At 31.2% G+C, this 19,871-nt stretch overlaps 3 protein-coding genes across 3 annotated transcripts; 2 read left to right on the top strand and 1 right to left on the bottom strand.

Annotated features, from left to right (window-relative positions):
- Positions 1–4,441: 4,441 nt before the first annotated feature.
- Positions 4,442–6,026, top strand: LOC103493640 (zinc finger CCCH domain-containing protein 20-like). Its single transcript, XM_008454473.3, has one exon. It carries the CDS (start codon positions 4,644–4,646, stop codon positions 5,697–5,699), a length of 1,056 nt encoding a protein of 351 aa, XP_008452695.1. The 5' UTR covers positions 4,442–4,643; the 3' UTR covers positions 5,700–6,026.
- Positions 6,027–10,122: 4,096 nt separating this feature from the next.
- LOC103493897 (uncharacterized) lies at positions 10,123–16,468 on the bottom strand. The gene is made up of 8 exons (XM_017045803.2): positions 16,427–16,468; positions 12,152–12,202; positions 11,944–12,030; positions 11,300–11,530; positions 11,027–11,188; positions 10,870–10,923; positions 10,609–10,755; positions 10,123–10,503 (listed from the first exon to the last, which is right to left on the bottom strand). Exons 1-8 carry the CDS (start codon positions 16,466–16,468, stop codon positions 10,123–10,125), a joined length of 1,155 nt encoding a protein of 384 aa, XP_016901292.2.
- LOC103493641 (glycosyltransferase BC10-like) lies at positions 16,129–18,798 on the top strand. The gene is made up of 2 exons (XM_008454474.3): positions 16,129–17,313; positions 17,937–18,798. The coding sequence occupies exons 1-2, from the start codon at positions 16,792–16,794 to the stop codon at positions 18,573–18,575; spliced, it is 1,161 nt and encodes a 386-aa protein (XP_008452696.1). The 5' UTR covers positions 16,129–16,791; the 3' UTR covers positions 18,576–18,798.
- Positions 18,799–19,871: the final 1,073 nt, after the last annotated feature.

Raw genomic sequence — 19,871 nt, 5'->3', positions numbered from 1 at the left:
TCTTAACTTGATTTTACTAATATTAAGTTTTTCAACATCTCAACAGAAATTATCCATCAAAGATTGAATAAGATTGGTTTTAAGTTTTAATGATTTAATTTGGTAAAATATGTGGGATTTAACCGTGGGGTAAAATTGATTGCAAATTAAAACTCATTCAAATGTTTATAAAGCTTAGAGACAGCATTATGAACACTTTGGTCCTGATGAACTAATGATAAATAAAGTGTCTCCCTATAATCCAATCAAAATAATTGCATGAAAGAAGAATTAAAAGTAAAGTAATTAACAAAATAATTGTTAATTTTACTCTTATCTAATCAACAAACTTAATAAATTCCTAATTATTTTTTAATTTTATACATAATTAAGTTAAAAGGTTGTTTCCATTAATTCGTTTGCTCATATTTAATTTTTATAGTTCATTTTAATTTTTGTTATTATATTCTTTACATTGAATTCAACGATAAACAATGACGAGAAAATTCAAACATGACTTGTTCAATTGTACTTTTAGGTTAATTAATTGTTACATTTATGGTGAATTTACCTAAACTCAACAAAGGAAAGTTTTTGTTTTAAAATAACAATTTAACTATATGAATTAAATTTGCAATCTTAAAAACATTTAACCAAGTTTTAATTTATTTTTATCTCTATATATATATACTTTCACTTCCAATAAATATTTTGATAACTTCATTTTTAAGGGACCAAAATTATCATTTATCCAAAACTCAATAAAGTCAAAATACACTAAAATTGAAAGTATAATAGGAACAACTAGGGTGAGCATGATGGGTCGAAAAACCGAAACGAACAATCGAACTTAACGAACCGAGGTCGGAAAGTCGAAATAGTACAATCGGCGGTCGGGTTTCAGTTCTATAAACTCAAAAACTGAGTTATCCATCGATCGGTTTGGTTGATATGCCCGGTCAATTGGTTTGAACCGGCCCATGTATATCTTGGCCGGTCAATTAGTTTGAACCGGCCCATGTATATTTTTTTTTTGAAAAAATAATATATATATATATATATATATATATATATATATATAATATTATATAATTGTAAGTTTAGGTTTAAAAAAGAGAAATAAAATAAAACAATGAAATTCTTAATTTTTAAAATAAAAATTTTGCCCCAACCATAAACCACAATCCACAATATTTGTAAAAGAAAATTCAAATGTGAAAGAAAAAAAGAAATTGAATCTATATATTTTACATTTCAAAAAACAAAAAAAGGAAAAGAAAAAAGAAAAAAGAAAGGTAGGAAAAGTAAAAAAAAAAGTAAGAAAGATAGAAAGGAATAAGAAAAAGGAGGGAAAAAAACCAATCAAAACGGACCTACAGACCGAATGTGGGACAGGTCGGTTTTGTTGGAAGCAGTGGCTGAAGGCGGTTTTTCAACATATGTGTCCACTTGTGGTCGGTTTGAGGTGGTTTGATCTGAAAATCGACTCCGACCATCCGTTGCTCACCTCTCAAAACAACATACTTTTTGGAATAATATGGACCAAATTGACACGAGTTAAGAAAAATATATAAATCAAAATGAACGTTTTAAAACTATATAAGTAAATATTATGATATATTGTTGTGGGTGAAAATCTTGAATATATTGCTTTGGGTTACCCATGCAAAGCCTAAAACCGAACAGATCTATGAAGACAAGGGATTAACATCGGCAACTACAAATCTTACAAGGGAAAAAGAGAGAAACCTTAAGATATCAAGTAAAAATAATCAAGTCAAACTCATGATCACATTCATTCTAAAACTATCAAAGTTATTAAAAAAACCTAAGAGAAACATAAGGCCAGTAAGTAGTTTTAAGTGAGAAATTGTGACTTTTAACTCAAACATTATCATAATTTGAGAAGAGACAGACGAACAACACCGTATTTATAACTAAAGAAACAAAATAAAGGAATAAGGGAGAGAGGAGAAAACATTGTGGAATTCAAAAAGGAAGAAAGGATTAAATGGATGAAACTGTAGAGGACAGTTGCTTCCATGTTATAAAAAGAATAGAAGTTGAAAATAATGTGATTAAACAAACAAATAAATAAGAAAGTAGAGAGAATAAGAAAAGTAAAAATCTGGGTGGCTTTGCAATTAAAATTGGATTTAATTTGGCTGGTGTCTTGTCTTTGCAAAAGAAATTAGTCATCCAATCCCAAGTTGTCGCTATCCGAGTTTACTACACCAAATAAATTATTTTAATTCATTGCGTTGACAATTAATAGTTTCATATCCAAAAAAGTCAAACACGTGTATTTTCATTAACACTTTACTCCCCTATGTGAGCTCACACACGCAATCATAAAATCATATCTTATCGGATAAAACTTCATCTCCATCCATCCATTTCATTTCCAAATCTTCTATTAATATATATATATATATATACATTTTCCCAATGGAAAAATGAAAAACAAAAGAAAAGAAAAAGACGTGGTAGTTGGTAGCGACTTAGATCGTGGAGATCTCGAGGAACAGAGACAAACCAAAAGCTAGTGCCACCTGTACACATCACTGAGTCAGTGAGAACTATTACGACGCCACCTCACTCTCTACTTCGGTCCCATCATCTACGTGGATAAACATGAAGCTCCAACCTCTTCTTCAAGCACACGTGGCCTCACCGTACAGCTTTCTCCCTCGTCGTCTAAATTTACTGAAATTAAACTTTTCTTCAAATTTTCATTACATTTCTTTAATTTCTCTTATGTACTTTGATTTTTTAATTTATGATCTAACATCTTCATTTCACTTTCTTCCATAAAACACTTGGTTAGATTGTATGGTCCCATTTATCTATTCTTTGTTTGGATTTGGGTTTTAGGATGGTTTCTTGGTCTAGTGGTGATTTTGATGTTACCTGTTTTATTTTTAGTTTTATGTATTGGTTTTTATTAAAAATTCGTCTAGATTGTACTTTTGGGTTGACGACTTGAGAACTAGTCCAAGTAAAAATTAAGCGGTGAGTTCGAGTTAATGTCTCAAATACTGATCGGTAGATCAGTATCTGTTTTGTCTTGAATAAGAGGTCTACAAAGATCGAGGGATCCTTGATAGTTCTATTGCCTGTGGCGGCTGATTAAGGGAATTAACTCTCTTGGTGTTATGACATTAAGTTATGATGTTTATTATTTTATATGATCTTTTATCTGATGTTCTATCTATCTATCTTATTTAAGTGTCTCTTGAGTTGTTGTTCAAGTCATCAATGCAAATATTAACAACTGATACAAAATTAATTAAACGTGTGTTTTCTCACTTTTTTACTCGTGAACAACGAAAACTTACGTGATCATTTTTTTTTTATTCAAATTCATTTTATTTATTTTGATTAATTAAAATTTGTTTTCATATTATTAAACTTTTGAGAGAGTACATTAAGAGATATTTTGTGTAATATATATTCTATATATTGAAAGAACGCCGGCATCAAATTTCAACCTTTTTCTTTTTAGGTTTCAATTATTCTATCATTTTCAACAAGAATTGTTTATTCTTTTTTACCTCTTAGCTTTGACTAATTATTTATACTCTCAATTCCTACGTTTTGTCTACTTTTCTCAAATTAAATAATTGTTTAACTAATTTAATTTTCATTCTTTAATCTACGTTTTTCCATAATAATTTCAATTCAAACATATTAATTAATACCTTAATAAAGCTAACCATCAAATTGACCCAGTATTCCATTGTGTAATAATCAAATGGATACTTTAACTTAAAATTTCTATGAACCAAAGAATACAATGATTAAAATTCATAATTAAAAAAAGAATATAATAGTGAAATTTAACCATCAAAATTGGCTTAATTGTAAAAACTGAAAAATTCTCAATAATTAAATAATTAATTTTTTTTTTTGACATTCAAATCTCGTTAGGACCGGATGGATGGTAAAGACTACTCGTAAAGAAATGAAAATAAGATAGGTTAACAAGAACACAAATCGATGATTAAAAATATAAAATAAAATATAATGAATGATTAAAAAGTGAGTAGTTTCTTTAGTTGTTTTGGGAATGGAAGGCATTGTGTTGATGTGCATGCGTAGTGATTTGATTACTAATTAATTAATTAATTAGGCCTGCCTGTTTAATTCCAAACCAACAAAACTCATATACTTTTCTATGGGAGAAATTTGATTAATGCCAATTAAATTTTGCTTTTATGAAACCTAAAAGTAGACAAATAGGTTATTAGTACCTAAAACAACACCTCTTCCTTCCCATCGGGTAAATATTAATTATATTTACCTACTCCCTTTCTCTTTTACAACTACTTTAATTAAGACAACTTCCAAAATAACCCCATTATTAACAATTTAATTAATTACCAATCTAATATTCGCTTTTAGATTAAATTAATTTTGAATTAAGAAAATAAATACGAATTGTTAAAAGGAAAAAGGACCAAATTGTCATTTTAAGAATTAAATCAGTGGGACTGTTTTAAAACGGTGGGGTAGTATTGGACTTTATTGACGTTTTGTGTGATTAATATTTTAACCGAACCACGGTTAAAAACTTAACTCTTCTCTTTCCTTTACTTGGGTTTATCATTTATAAATCCGCAGCCGATCTTTTTCATTCTTCATTCACACCACTCGGCTCCAAGATGATGATCGGAGAACAATCTAGATTCAACCACACCATTCAAGTTCCTCCTTGGGACCCACTTGAAGACCATCATATAACCGGAGTTTCCTCGCCGGTTTTCGTTGCCGGTGGGGTCGATTCATTCATCGACTCTTTTTCCTCCATTCACCGGTACCTACCCTCTGCGGCGGATTCTGATGAATTGGATGGGGTGGGAGAGGCGGTGGACGGTTTTTCCTGCGATCATTTTCGGATGTTTGAGTTCAAAATCCGGAGATGTGCACGTGGGAGGTCGCACGATTGGACAGAGTGTCCGTACGCGCATCCTGGTGAGAAAGCTCGACGGCGTGACCCGAGGAAGTATCATTACTCCGGTACGGCTTGTCCGGAGTTTCGAAAAGGAAATTGTAAGAAAGGGGATTCTTGTGATTTTGCTCATGGGATATTTGAGTGTTGGCTTCATCCAGCTCGGTATCGGACTCAGCCGTGTAAGGATGGGTTAGCTTGTCGCCGTCGTGTCTGTTTTTTCGCGCACACGCCGGAACAGCTTCGGGTTCTGCCGCAGCAGAGTCCGAGAACCCCTGTTTCGGCTGATTCCGTTGATGGGTCATCACGAGTTGCACATGCATTCGATTCATATTTTAGTAAAGGGTCATTTGTGACTTCACCCACTTCAATTCTATCAACGCCGCCTGTATCTCCGCCTTCTGACTCACCACCCCTATCTCCGAATTGTCCGTTTAATTCAATGAATGGATTGGTCTCGTGTATGCGCAATCTTCAACTTGGGAAATTAAAAGCAACCGGTCCTCATTGGGGAAGGATTCAATTAGGATCACAAAACCCTCTCTCTCCCTCCGGCTCTGGTTTGTACAACTTACCGTCAACTCCAACCACCGGAAATTACGAATTATGGGGGAAGAATTACGAGGAAGAACCTGCAATGGAGAGAGTGGAATCTGGGAGAGACTTAAGAGCTCAAATGTATGCGAAACTCAGCAAAGACAACTCTGTGAAGGAGATGGATTCGACATTGACACCCGATGTCGGATGGGTTTCGGAGCTATTAATGTGAGAAATGGGTTCAAAAAGAAAAAAAGAAGAAGAAGGAAACTTGATCAATCGGTGGCCTTTTTGGGGTTTGTTTGTGAATACATATTTTGGTGGTGGGTTTGTGGAATTTTCAGCGTTTATTTTACAATTGTATTTAAATTTAATTAGGAGAAAAGAATTACTCTGTTTTTATTGTAGATATGAAAAGACGGGATTTTTAGGCTGCCGAGAAGTAAGTAAGGGTACATAAGGAAGGTTGTTGTCGGCTGGGCTTTGATTTAATTTAAAATTGTAATATGATATTTTCAGATTTCCAGTAAAAAACGAAAAAAGAAAAAATATGTAAAAATCTTCTTCTTTTGTCTCCTGATTAAATTCCCAAGTTGACTAATTAAACTCCGACAAGAATCTGAATTTGGTGTCTTGTGTTCGTTTATGTCAATGAAAATTAAGAAATGGGATAATGGAAGGAGATAAACAGATAAGGTTGTGACCTGGAAATTGAAGCTTCAAATTTACTCACCAACTCAGGGAGGCAGTCCTTATCTTGAAACAAAAAAAAAAGTTTTTTAATTTTATGTGTTAATTAAGATGGAGAGTGGAACCCACTTGGGTTTATTTTATTATATATATATATATATATTTGTTATTTACTTTATTTGGGTGCTAAATTGTATAATCCGCAATCTATAAAGATTTGAAGAGGACAAGATATGGTCAAGAGTAATGACCCTACCCATCATCACTTGAGTTTGGATGGGTCCCTACTACTGCTTCCCAGAAAATAATATCTATTTCTTCATTGTTTCTGGTCCTGCCTTTGCTTCCACATAAAGATAAGCTCAAATTGTTATTTATATATATATATATATATATATATATATATATATATATATATTATATTAAAGTCAATATTATTTAAATTTTGATTTAGTTATCATGAACTAAGTAATAAGAAAACTATCATATTTAAATGTATTTTATAATGAAACGTTTTAGTGAGGGTACTTCTTTGTGGCTTGTGTGTACTACTAACTTTATGCACGACTATAATTCTTGTTCTAATTTTTGACATATGGCTATATAGTTCTAAGAGAGTCAAAATGTAATTCTACCACAATTTGAAAGTTATCTTTACTAGGTGGCATCTTGATCTTGGGAAGGTTATATCATTCTATAATAAAATATCAATACTTCATTTGGTAAAAGCTATGATGTTTACAACTTCAGATGATTGTTTTCAACAATTTTTTTTCTTCTTTCAATTCATAAAGAAACAGAAAAGTTCGCATGTAAAAAATGTGGTCTTGGGTGAATTTAGTATGATTCTTTAGAAACTCTCGAATTGAATTTGTTTGGAGTCGATTGGTGGTACACTAAAGAGTAGTGTAGTTTGGGAATAAAAGTGGAATTATTGTTAAACCGGAATAGGAACAAACTGGATGGGGTTTAGCAAAAATTGTAATTTAAACAAAGATACGTAATCTCGTAACCAAACACACCCACATCTTGATTGACCAAATGCGACAACATTTGGAATCCACAATATGGATAAGTGGGCCTTTCCTCTCTTACGGCCCCAACGTTATTTTCACACAACAACCAAACATCTTTGTCTCATTCCCCTTACTCTATTTGCTACCTCAAACCCTACATTTCAAATTTCAATCTCATACTCTATTGTTTTTATAATGGGCCAAAGTCCCGCATCGATTAGATAAGAGGATGATCGTGAATATGTAAGTGAGAACAATTATTTTTATCGCTATGAGAACCTTTAGAATGATACCAAAAGCAAAGTCATGAGGGTGTATACTCAAAGTAGACAATATCATACCATTATGGAGATTTTAATTTAATAAACTAAATTTAAGATTTATTAGGTATGTAGAGACTAATAAACTTCAAATATGAGGATCAGAATGATGCTTTAATCTTGATTAACATTCAACAATAATAGATGTTCTATAGTATCGTTGACTATTAGATAAAAGTTTAAATCTTATCTTTTGAAAAGTAGGCATCTTAATTATCTAATGTCTCCATCGAAATTTTTGTTGAATAATTTATCGTAAAAAGAATGAGAAAAGAGTTGGTGAATTTTGTAGAATAATTTGAAGATGAAAGTACAATAATTTCAAGGAGTTTGAAAATATAACCATGAATTCAGGAATGTTAACTAAACCTTTCTCCATCTATATGACAAGACTTTGGATGTGTACAAAATTGGATTAAAAACCCCCCTTGGTGCTATTAAAGTAAAGTGTGACATCCATAATGTAAAATGTAATACATATTTTCCAAATTATATATGAATTTGTCTTATTATTACAAATTAATGCCTTTCTAATTTCTTGCATTTTGCGTGTGTTATTCTTTTTCAAACTTTATCTTCCCAATTCTAAATCATCCTCTTTGGTTTATTCTCTTAGAATGTCAATAATTCAAATTGAAATTGAGTTTCTTCCCCATTTCAAATCCCTCTCTATTTCGGAAAACAAGTTTTAGTTCGTTTGTACTTTTGTGAAATTCGAACCTATACATTACGCATTGAAATAAGTTCACTTAGAATAAAAACGATAAAAGAATTTTATGGAGGGTTTATAAATTTTAATCATTCAAATCTTAATTATTTACGTTCTCCTTAGTTAAGTATTTGATTTTTTAATTGTGTGTCAATTAAAAGAATCGGTTAACAAGCGAAGCTCATAACAAAAATTTGTGACCTTTCAAAATGAAAAAAAAAAAATGAAAGAATGAAGTCAAACGATTTGTTGGAATTCAAAACAAATGTGTTTGGATCGATTATCTAATTATTTATAAACATGTAATTAAGATTCTTTTAGATATCAACGACAATCATGACTACGACCAGGACCACCAAAGTAGAAGATAGGTTTAGTAGTATAAGATTTTTGGTAATTATAAGCAGAATAACAATTAGACTCATCAGCCCAAGTTCCCACTTTTTGTGGATACTTTAATTGTAATGAATTATCTACGATCCTTGGATATCTGACATAACAAGCATATTTGTTAGAGCCTACTTGTGTAATCTCCACTCCTCATGGCCATACCTACGTGCGGCACTTTCCTTACATTGGAGCTAAAAACTTCACCACCCCATTCCACTAACGTGGCGCTATGGTCCAAGTATCCAAATAATGTCTCCGACCAATACCCCACCGGTTTCCCTTGCACCTTCAACCACCAATTCTTTCACAAAGGATCCTACGTATACTAACACACATTCGTTTCTTTAGTACATTAAAATTTGAGTTTTCTTTTTTAGGACAGAAAACGTAATGATAAGGAAAGGTTAAAAGTATGTTCATTTGATTTGTTTAATTTTCTATTTAAAAATACCTTTTTTATTATTTAAAAATATTTGTATAAATTTTAAAACTCATGAAGTAAACACATATTCATCAAAAACTTGAAAACTAAGTGATTTTTGATTTGTAAATAATAAAAAGTAAGAACAAATAAAGAAAGAAAATCATATTTATCCATTTGAAAATGAAATTAGAGTAAATCTAAGAAGGAAGAGACGTAGAAAGAAAGTAGTTAAATAATGGAAAATTGCAGAATAAGAAAAGTTATAATTCAAGGCTTGAATTCTAGTTGACTTGAGAGAAGATGAGTGAACTACACATCAAATCATATTTATCTAAAACTTTATGTAATTTTTTGCCTTTCATTATATAAAATAAAAATATTATAATTTTCTCTCAATTCTAATTTCTTTTTAAAAAGATGGAGCAATGGATCGTAGTGTAATGGATTGACTATTAGTTGGTGATATCATTGAAATATTTGTTTTTCTCTTCTACTTATTTAAGAAAAGATCAACGTAAGTGATTAAATTAAAAAGTTTGTGATTTAAATTCTCCACATCGAAAAGAAAATTAAAAAAAAAAAGTTCTTGGATATATAGGTAAATAATAAATATTTAGATTAACCATTAAAAGAAAAGGTTTAGATGAGAATTTTTGTTTCCTAATTTAATTGCAAAAAAGAAGATGATGAGAAACAAATGGGCCTTGGAATTCAAACGTTTTTGGGCCTTTAAGAGCCCGATGTTACCTCAGCATTATGCATATTGGGCCGGACTATCAGGACCTTCCATTCGAGTTTGGGAACAAAGCAACGACGTCGTTTTTGTTTTTCTCATTGCTTTATTAAATTTGAGAGTTGGAATTTCTTTTAAATATACTTTTTGAGTTTTTGTTGAAAACCGTAAATATTATATCCCATATGTTTTTAAAAAATTGATTAAAAAAAAACACACACAGATGAAGTTAAACAACGGTTGGATCGAGATCATGATATATATGATTCTTAATTGTTTGGATTCGAAACTTGTATTAAAGGTTGCACAAATATTATTGTGCTAAGAAGATATATAAAAGACAAGAAAAAAAAGGGTGTAGATGAAGATGGTATCAATGACAGTCACGACTGAGACCAGGACCACCAAAGTAGAAGACAGGTTCGCTTGTATATGTTCGTTGGTAATTATCAACAGAGTAACAAGAGGGCTCATCAGCCCAAGTTCCTACTTTGTTTGGATATTTCAATTGGATAGAATAGTCCACAATTCTTGGTTGTTTGACAAAGCTAGCATACTCGTAAAGCCCACTAGCGTAGTCTCCACTCCCCATACCTGTCCCTGTGTGCGGCACTACCTTTATGTTTGAGCTAAACACTTCCCCACCCCATTCCACTAATGTTGCACTATGGTCCAAGTACCCGAATAGTGTTGGTGGCCAGTACCCCACAGGTTGGTCTTGATACTTCAACCACCAATTTCCTGACTTAGGATCCTACAATACATCAATTAGCAATCTCAACAAAACCTTAACTAAATATGTCTATTTAAAGCCTTATTGAATGTAATTTCATTAACAAAGCTAATTTATATAACCAACCTGAAAGATACCAAGGAAGATAGTGTATTGTTGTCCATTTGTAGATGACAAAGGATCGATGACTGCACCAATTGCGACACTTGGGTTCGTTTGGACGAACCCACTACAAGTTAGATCAAAGCAGCCTGTGGATTTGTAGGAGTCCACCTAATCCAATTTACAACACTTCGTCATTACAAATTCTTAATTAACCTTTGTTATTATTATATGCTAAATAAAAGGAGATGAGGGGATATATATAATTGATTAGCTTAATCTTACTGTCCAATAGAGACTAAATCGAGTTTTTGCATCTCCATATAACTTGGGATTTACCTGTACCAAACAAATATAAATACTAAATATTTTTAACCTCATTACTATATCTTAAATATTATTATGAGATTTTAGTTATAATTTAATGTAATATAAAACGAACCATCCACCCTGCTTCTACACTTTCAAATTTCTCGGAAGGCCCATTTTTCAACCAAATTTTAGAAGCTGTGAAGTCATTAGGTAAATCAACTTTAGGGTTCCAAACATTGATATTTCCTGAAGCTCCAATATAATTGAGTCCCGTTGTGATCAAGATAGCTGTCTGATGATATCATATTTAACACCAAATTAAAACAAAGAAGCAAATTAATCCATTAGATTATGAATCCATAACAAATAAGTGAACAAACTTTCAATTTATATATATACATACAGAACGATTGAACTCTTGGCCGAGTTTGGAAGTTCCATAAGGAAATTTCTTGCCAAAGTGATGGACAGAATTGGCTCTCAATAGGTCTTCTCTACGAACCCTGCGAATGGGAATTGTTCCTTTGGGACAACTCCCACTTTTTTGCCATATTTGAAACGGATTGGATTCGGATCCAAATGATTTGTTTTGTGTATTCGACATCTTCAAATCAATGTCCAAATCAGGTTTCATCTACATGCAATCCACAATATTTATTTGAATTGTTGGTTCATTTTCGTTCAAAATTATAATGAAACATAAGTTTTTATTTTTTAACTTTGAAATTTGAAAAAAAAAAAATAAATAAGAGACTTTTAACACAGTTGCATTTAAAATTTCAAGACCACATTTTTTCGGTTCTATTTAAGATACGTTTTGTACGGTTATTTTTTGGTGCAACCCCTTTTGGTTATCAAATCAAACTTAACAATAATTATGAGCAATCTTAGTTACAAGACTGTCAATTAGTAACTAAAGAGCATAAGTTTGATAAAAGGTTTAAATAAACATTGTGGTTGAAAATCATTTTTGTTAGTTTAAAATGATTTATAATCAACATCAAGTTTATGCATAAAAAGGTATGAGAAGATGTACAAAAAGAGAACCTGAATAGTATGATTTTTAAGTAATGGATGGTCAAAAGCAGGTTGCTTGTAAATATCTACACATCCAATAACATCTCCATCTTCACTCTGCAAAATTACAAATCAACAGAAGAATAATTCATTCATTCATTTCTACTAATATATATTACTTTCATTTCAAAATGTTAAAAATAAAACAATAAAACAAATGATAAAATATTATATTTACATAAATGGTTTTGATGGAAGGCTTATTTAGAAGCTTTAACTTATTCTCAATCTGCAGCAAATTAGACAAATCCATCTCCACATTGGTTGCATTTACATTAACAATGGCAACACCAACAACCAAAGCCACCATTGTTAAAACCATCACTGCTTCATCATTTCTCTTCCCCATTATTTTACCCAAACACACAAAACCCAATTGAAAAGTTCCAAACTTGTTCTTTTCTTTTTATTCCCCTTTGAAAAATAGAACAAAGAGTTCATATATATATACATACACATGAATTTCTCTGCCATGTAACCAAATGCCGTATATAGCATAGAGCCCTTGTGGAAGTTAAAAGTGAATAATGCTATGATTGAACTAATTAATGGATAGACCATTTATGGCTAAATAGGAAATGCCAGCAAAGTTTCTATTTGAGTGATTGAGAATTTAAACTTGGTAACTCCTTTTATAAATTATGTCTCTTTCTCTAATTTTTCTACCTTCCATGATAATAAGTATTCATGATCTAATTCTTTATTAACTTCATAAGATAGTCATTAGGTATTATTGAAGTGCTTAAATTTATGGTATTTTCTTTTAAAATAAAAACGTATTTAACCTTTGTATTTGGTTGGTTTTACGTATATAGGCAATGGACAATATTTGGATTAATCATTAAGCCTATACATTAAGATTTAAATGAGAATTTTTCGATTTTATTTCGTATTTTTATGGTGAGAAACAAAGTGGGCTTGGAGGTCAAACATGTTTGGGCCTATTAGAGCCCGATTTTACCTCAAGCTAGGTCCAATATGCTACATAATGGGCCGAGGGATCGGAACCATAAATTCGATTTTTGGGAAGAAAGCAATAGCATCGTTTCGTTGGTCTCGTTGCAATATACGTTGAACTAAAAATAAAGGTTAAATTTATGATTCGTTACGGGTTGTTCGTGTTCGAGTACTTTTTTGACTCAACCTAATTGTTCGAGTTGTGTATTCTTTCGCTCAAATAACTCTTATTGAATAACGAATCCAAACCAATTAAACCCGAATAATAGACATTAAAAAATATTGTTTTACTTTAAAATAACTTGCTTGAAAATATGCGAGAAATGAGAAGATGATAACAATTTTTCAACAAACGAGCTAAACTTAAAATTTTCTAACCATTTATAAAATGTTTTAATGAAAAACTCTGTAAAATTCAAAATAATTTTAAAAACTAACGTACGAAAGCCTATAAAATTATGAGATTTTTTGAAAAATATAATAAAGCGAAAAAAATATTTACACTAAATAGAATAATTTTGAAACGAAAAAAAACTCACAGACCTACAATGTAAAATACCAAAAGTACCCCCCCTTGCAGTCAACACACGATAAATCGGCCACACGCACACAATACACAATCGTGTAGATTTTGATACACAATCTTGGACATATCATGCCCCAAGATGCCTTGGGATGAAAGAACACAATTGTGTAGAACGATTGTGTAGATACTCTCGACCATAATAGGTTCGGGATAGCCCTCGAGATCCTTTAAACTTTCTTTTTTACCTTCAATCTTGACCGGACTTGAGCCCGAGATTGCCCGATAATCCTTAGTCTTGCTCGAAAATTTCCTCACGAGTTGGCTCGAGTTCCATCTCAAAAACCACTCTACCTTTAATCATTTGCTCTCATACCTTAATTACATCGAGATTACCCATAATTAATAAGTCGCAAAGAATATATAATTTGTAAGGACATATATGAAATTTATGAAAAAATGATTGTGCATCATAGTTTTTTTTTTTTTTTTTGTTATACGGGCCATATATATTATTTTAGTTTTATTACATTTATGAAAATTAACTTAAAATTATTTTAAAATTTTAAATAATTAGCGAAGAATTTGTATGTTTTTTTACAAACAAAACTATAAAATGATGTTAAATTTTATACGAGTTGAAATATGAATATTATTTACAAAACCAACTTATAATTTTTAGAGTCCATTAATAATAGATTATATTACTAATAGAAGTTAGTAATATATTATAACATTAAAAAGAATTAGATATAATCAATCCTTCGTAGATTTTTTTTATGTTTTTAATTCTTTAAAACACTATAATACAATCAATCAAAAGGTGGATTAACCCCAAAGTAGTATTAATTTCAATTACTCAACAAATAAAAGAATCTTCTCTAAACAAAAGAATGGAGAATAAGAAAGTAGAAGTTATTCAATTTTTAATTTTATAATAATTCAATATTATTTTTAAAATTTACCAATGTATTGTATAATAGAATTGAGAGTATATGGACTTGTAAGTGAAAAAAAAAACGTACGAGTTTTCAAAATAATTTAATATAGTTTTCAAAATCATCTAATAATTTATTACAAAGTCAACCAATAATCATTTAAATTACAACATTGGTTATGTATATAAATAAAATAAATCACATTTAAGTCAAAAATAAGATTGACAAAATATTTATTCGTTCAAAATTTTTGTATTTAGTTGTTTTTTTATTCTATGTTTTTTAAAATTTATTATAAATATATATAGTAAAAAAATAAAATAAATTTTGCTAAATTATCCCTAAAATTATAATTAATTTTTTAAAAAAATGATAAAAATAAAACGAACGGTCTACATTTCTTGAAAGAACTATAAGAAGTAAAGATATTTTGTTAATTCTAACGTAAAATTTGTACTATTATAAAACAAATGAGTTGTAAGTGAATCGTTTTGGTATGGTTGTTATTGATATTTTAAAATGATAGTATTAAATGGTTCATTTATTTGGATATGAATGATTCATTTATTGTAATGTACTATATGCTAAATTAGAAAAAATGTATGAAGCTATATTTACGTATACAATGGTTTTTCTTTTTTGAAAGAAAGAGATGAAAATATATTGTATTTTTGATGCAATAAGTTGACTGATTGCCATTTAAATCTTCATTGATTGCTTAATTATACATTGAACTAACTCCTTTTATGTACTAATTGTTGCCAAAATCATTAACTAAACTAACATTAATAGGAAAAAAATAATCCAATTATACACTAAATTTTGGAGTTTGATTAATTGAATTATTAAATCTTTTTTAAAAAAGTAAAAGATTAATTTTCATAAATATAACAAACTACTCAAATATTTTACCAAAAGTTAGCTATTCTCGGTCTTTCTTTTCCTCATCATTATCTTTCTTCTTTTTCTCTTCTCCGATTTCTTTACAGATTTTTTTCCATCGTCTTTCTTATGTTTTATATTTTTGAAAAAACCTCCAAATTAAAGTCTTAATTAATAAATGTATCAATATATTTATGATCTTGATACTCGTAGTTGATTTATAACTATTTTATTTTCATTTCATTTAAAATCAAATTAAACTCATCTAAATAAATTCAACTTCTCAAAATACTAAAAAAAAGAGAAATTTTCATAAATATAACAAACAACCAAAATATTATATAAAATGTTTACAAAGATGACTATTTTTTTTTTAAAATATTGCAGGTCTGCATTCCTTTTCATGTCTTTCTTGTTGCTATTTTTTTTTCTTTATTCTCTTTCTTTCTTTAGTTTTGCTATTTTTTTTCTATAAGTCTTATTCTCTCCATTTTCAAATAAATCTATTGTTGAAGATCGTGTATTAAATATTTTTTAAAACATAGTCATCAAAATATAATTGTGTACCAAATAATTTTTTTAAAAAATCATTTTTGGACGGTAAACTTTTTCCATTTTTAAAATCGTCGTAAATATTTTACTACCCCCCCCCCCCAAAAAAAGAGACTCAAAATAGATATTTTATCACAATTTTTATGTTTAATTGATAAGATTAAATATAGTTACAATAATTGAGTAAGCTATAAAAATATGAATTTATATTATATAAAATAGTTCAAGAAATGCAAAAAGTAGATCTTAATAAATTCATTAAATATCTATAAAATCACAAAGGTTTTAAGGTTTGGAGAATTCCTATTTCATTGGGAGAAGAAGCAAAGGAAATGGTAATGTAAAGCAAAGAGAGAATAAATTTTTAAAAGTAAAGTGAAGGACTGTGGAGTTTGTTTTGATTTTGATTCGTATGGGGAAAAAATTCGATTCAAAAGCAACTCAGAGCCGTAGTCGTAACTGACGAACGCCATTCTTCCCAATCTGAGTGGCCGCAAATTATGGACACCAAAAACATTCTTCAAATTTCTCAGATCAATTTTCTTGTTTCTTCATTCTCTCAACCATTTCATTCATTCCTCTCACTCTCCTAAACATCCACTTCCAACTCCTCTACACTCTTCTTCTTTTTCTTCTTCATCATCATCGATTCACCGCCAAATTCTGCAACTGTTTTTTCTTTTTCAAAATGGGGTCTTCTTCAAAACCCATCATGCAAAACTTTTCCTTTTGCTTCTCTCGATGTTTTCTTTAACTTTTTCAAAATCTTTTCAGTTTTTCTGAGATTCCAACATTTAAGCGATTTCCCGCTTTCATCGCCTCCCTCTTCCCTCCTTCAGATGAAAATCAGGATTTCTGGTGGTTTGTTCGTTGGAACAAAACCCGATCACCGGAATAGATTTGAAGGGTAGCGATACTCTTGGATTTTGGCTTACCCAGAAAAGGTTATTTTGATTTTAATTGAAAATGCAATCGAAAGTTCTGCCTCTGGAAGAAGGGAAAGACCCTGTACCTTTAAACCGGACCAACCAAGCTAGGCCGTTGCCCCTTAGGTTACTTCAGTTATTCGTGTTGTTTTTGGTTCTTTGTGTTGCGTTCTCGGTTGTTAGTTTGTATACGATCCGTCGTTTTGGGGTTGATAGTGCTGTGATGACGGTTAAGTCCAATTTTCTTCCTTGTTTGGAGGAATTCAATATTAGTTTGAGTGAGTTGATTAGGCCTCCGGTGGATTTGATGCATTCAATGACGGATGAGGAGTTGTTTTGGAGAGCATCGTTTTCACCTCGGATTAAGAATTACCCTTTCGAAAGGGTTCCCAAAATTGCTTTTATGTTCTTGACTAAAGGACCATTGCCGTTTGCCCCGCTTTGGGAGAGATTTCTGAGAGGACATCATGCCCTCTTTTCAATTTACATTCACTCTCTGCCATCGTTCAAACCCAATTTTACTCATAATTCTGTGTTTCATGGGAGACAAATTCCTAGCCAGGTACGTTTTGATTTCGTTCTGTTGTGCATTAGTACCACCAATGAAGTAGTTTGGTTGAATTTATCATGGTTTTGCTTTCGTCAATAATTGCTTTTATAAGCTCTTCCCCCTTGTTTTTAACATGTTAAATGGTCTGAATGATGCTTGAATGGGCTTGTGATTTACATTAGAATGGTAAAGTGGATTATGAGTTAACCATATATTTGCTTATTGGCTTGAACAAGGAGTGTTGAAACTTGTCTTAACATATGGTATTAGGTAGAAGGTTTCACATTCAATCGGAAAAGTCATTTTGAATGTGATTTGGCACCTCTGAAGTTTCTATGGCAACTCTAGGACTTTTACTGGAGAAATGTAAACCTATGCTAGAATGTTTCTCTCCTTAATTGGTTGACTAAAATATTTCCAACTTGTTTGTTTTCTCTCTCTCTCTCATCACATTATGATAAACAGAGTATGGTAACCGTGATCAAACATTAATAACTTTGGTCCATGTGCTGGCCATGGTCATTTTATTGATTTATAATTTGTGTTCATCCTCAATTGTAGTTTACCCATCAAGCTTTTTGATGTTATACATTTAGGAATGGTGTGATGAATTTTTGTTGATTCTATTTTGGCAGGTTGCAGAATGGGGAAGAATGAGTATGTGCGATGCAGAGAAAAGACTCCTAGCCAATGCGCTGCTCGACATCAACAACGAATGGTTCATTCTCCTCTCAGAATCATGCATTCCTCTCTTCAATTTCAGTGTGATATACAAATACTTGAAGGAATCCAAATATAGCTTTGTTGGTTCATTCGACGACCTCGGCCCTTACGGGAGAGGACGATATAGGGATGCCATGGCACCAGAGGTAAACATCACAGAATGGCGAAAAGGCTCCCAATGGTTCGAAGTAAACCGTAAACTTGCAATCAGCATAGTACAAGACACCAAATATTATCAGAAATTCGAACAATTCTGTCGACCACCATGCTACGTCGACGAGCATTATTTCCCAACAATGCTCACAATAGAAGCAGGAGACGTTATAGCCAACAGAAGCCTCACATGGGTGGATTGGTCGAGAGGAGGCCCTCACCCCGCAACATTTGGACGACGGGACATTACAGAAGAGTTGTTAGCAAGAATAGTAAACGGTCAAAACTGCAGTTACAACAACGGCACCTCCTCCATTTGCTCTCTATTTGCAAGAAAATTCGCACCGAGTTCGTTGCAGCCTTTGTTACGTTTAGCATTGGATGTGTTTGGATATTGAAGAACACAATTTGGTTAAATGATCAGAATAGAGAAAGAGGGCAGGAGGGGTTAGTAGAGTTGTAATATTCAATTACAGTACACAAATAGGCAAACACATAACACTAATTCTTTCAGAGTAACCCCAACAAAAAACAGTACAAAAGAAGAAAATACATGTAATATCTCTCATTGCAGAGTGGGTTCTGTTTTGAATGAATAAAAGATGCTTTGCAGTGAAGAAATGGAATAATGAAATCGATGTTACTCCAAAAGAGAAGAAAGTGATGGGGGAAATGAATGAATGGGGACCTTATACTGATTAGTATATTTTTTTTGAAGTGGAAGTGCACATGAAAAGTACTTTTAAAAAAAGAAAAAGGATCACGCTTGGTTGTTGTGTTATGTGTACATTCCAAACCCACAACCCTCCAAATGCATACGATAGCTATCTAGAGAAAACAAAACGTGATTTTTTTTTTTTTGAAAGGAATTATGCAAAGCTTTGGTTGCTTAATCAAAAGAAAGGAATGAATTCTATTTCTTAGTTATATTTCAACTTCTTTTATTAATAATAAATCATAATTTTTTCTCGAATATCGAAATGGAAGATTTAATAATATGGTTCTATACATTTGTTATTATTCCTAAAACAGGTATCTGTATATTCATATGGTTGGGGGAATGCTTTGTTGTGATATGTTACATTTGAGGGCATCGCATCATGTGGACCATCAAAGAAGGCCCATAACCTTCAAACCTTATGGGCCGAAAATATCATAATAGTGGGCCATAGGCCCCTCCCCTAATTTAGTCCTTTATGATTTTTCCATAAATAATCATTAAAAAGAGGTAATAAAATATATTAAAAGAAATAAGCACAAAACAGAGAAGCAATGGAAAAGGAGTAATTCATAGTGTTGGAAAAATTTGGAAACCAAAATACCTAATCTACTCAACAACACCCTCTTACCTAATTGCAACACAAAGCAAGTTTGTGAGTTCCCATCACGATTTATAAAACACAGAAATGTAATAGACTATTATAAATCTGTTTTGTGATTTTAATAAATTTTAAAAATGATCATATGCAAAACGTAATAATACCAAAGCTTTCAAAGACAAAGAAGATTGCATGGTCACTTCAAAAAAGACATGAAAGAGGTCTCTCTATAGCAAGTTAGTGTTGCTTGTCTTTATGCCACGAAGAATGTGTTTGTTTTTCTAAATGGTTTCGTTCTTGTTTGTTTAGAAAACAATGCTTATTTGTTAAGCAATAAACTTCTTTATAAATTCATAAACAATGCATGAAATTGTT

Source organism: Cucumis melo, chromosome 7 (assembly GCF_025177605.1).
Source record: "Cucumis melo cultivar AY chromosome 7, USDA_Cmelo_AY_1.0, whole genome shotgun sequence".
NCBI lineage: Eukaryota > Viridiplantae > Streptophyta > Magnoliopsida > Cucurbitales > Cucurbitaceae > Cucumis > Cucumis melo.
This window is presented reverse-complemented; position numbering and strand designations above follow the sequence as displayed.

Bases quoted from the DNA above. Each gene is read 5' to 3' on its own strand.
- LOC103493897 (XM_017045803.2), bottom strand. From the start codon at position 16,468: ATGATGAAGAAGAAAAAGAAGAAGAGTGTAGAGGAGTTGGAA. The intron at 12,031-12,151 runs GTAAATATAATA...GTAATTTTGCAG, and splicing joins CTTCCATCAAAACCATTTAT to AGTGAAGATGGAGATGTTAT. The intron at 11,531-11,943 runs GTTCTCTTTTTG...GATTGCATGTAG, and splicing joins TTAAAAATCATACTATTCAG to ATGAAACCTGATTTGGACAT.
- LOC103493640 (XM_008454473.3), top strand. From the start codon at position 4,644: ATGATGATCGGAGAACAATCTAGATTCAACCACACCATTCAAGTTCCT.
- LOC103493641 (XM_008454474.3), top strand. From the start codon at position 16,792: ATGCAATCGAAAGTTCTGCCTCTGGAAGAAGGGAAAGACCCTGTACCT. The intron at 17,314-17,936 runs GTACGTTTTGAT...CTATTTTGGCAG, and splicing joins GGAGACAAATTCCTAGCCAG to GTTGCAGAATGGGGAAGAAT.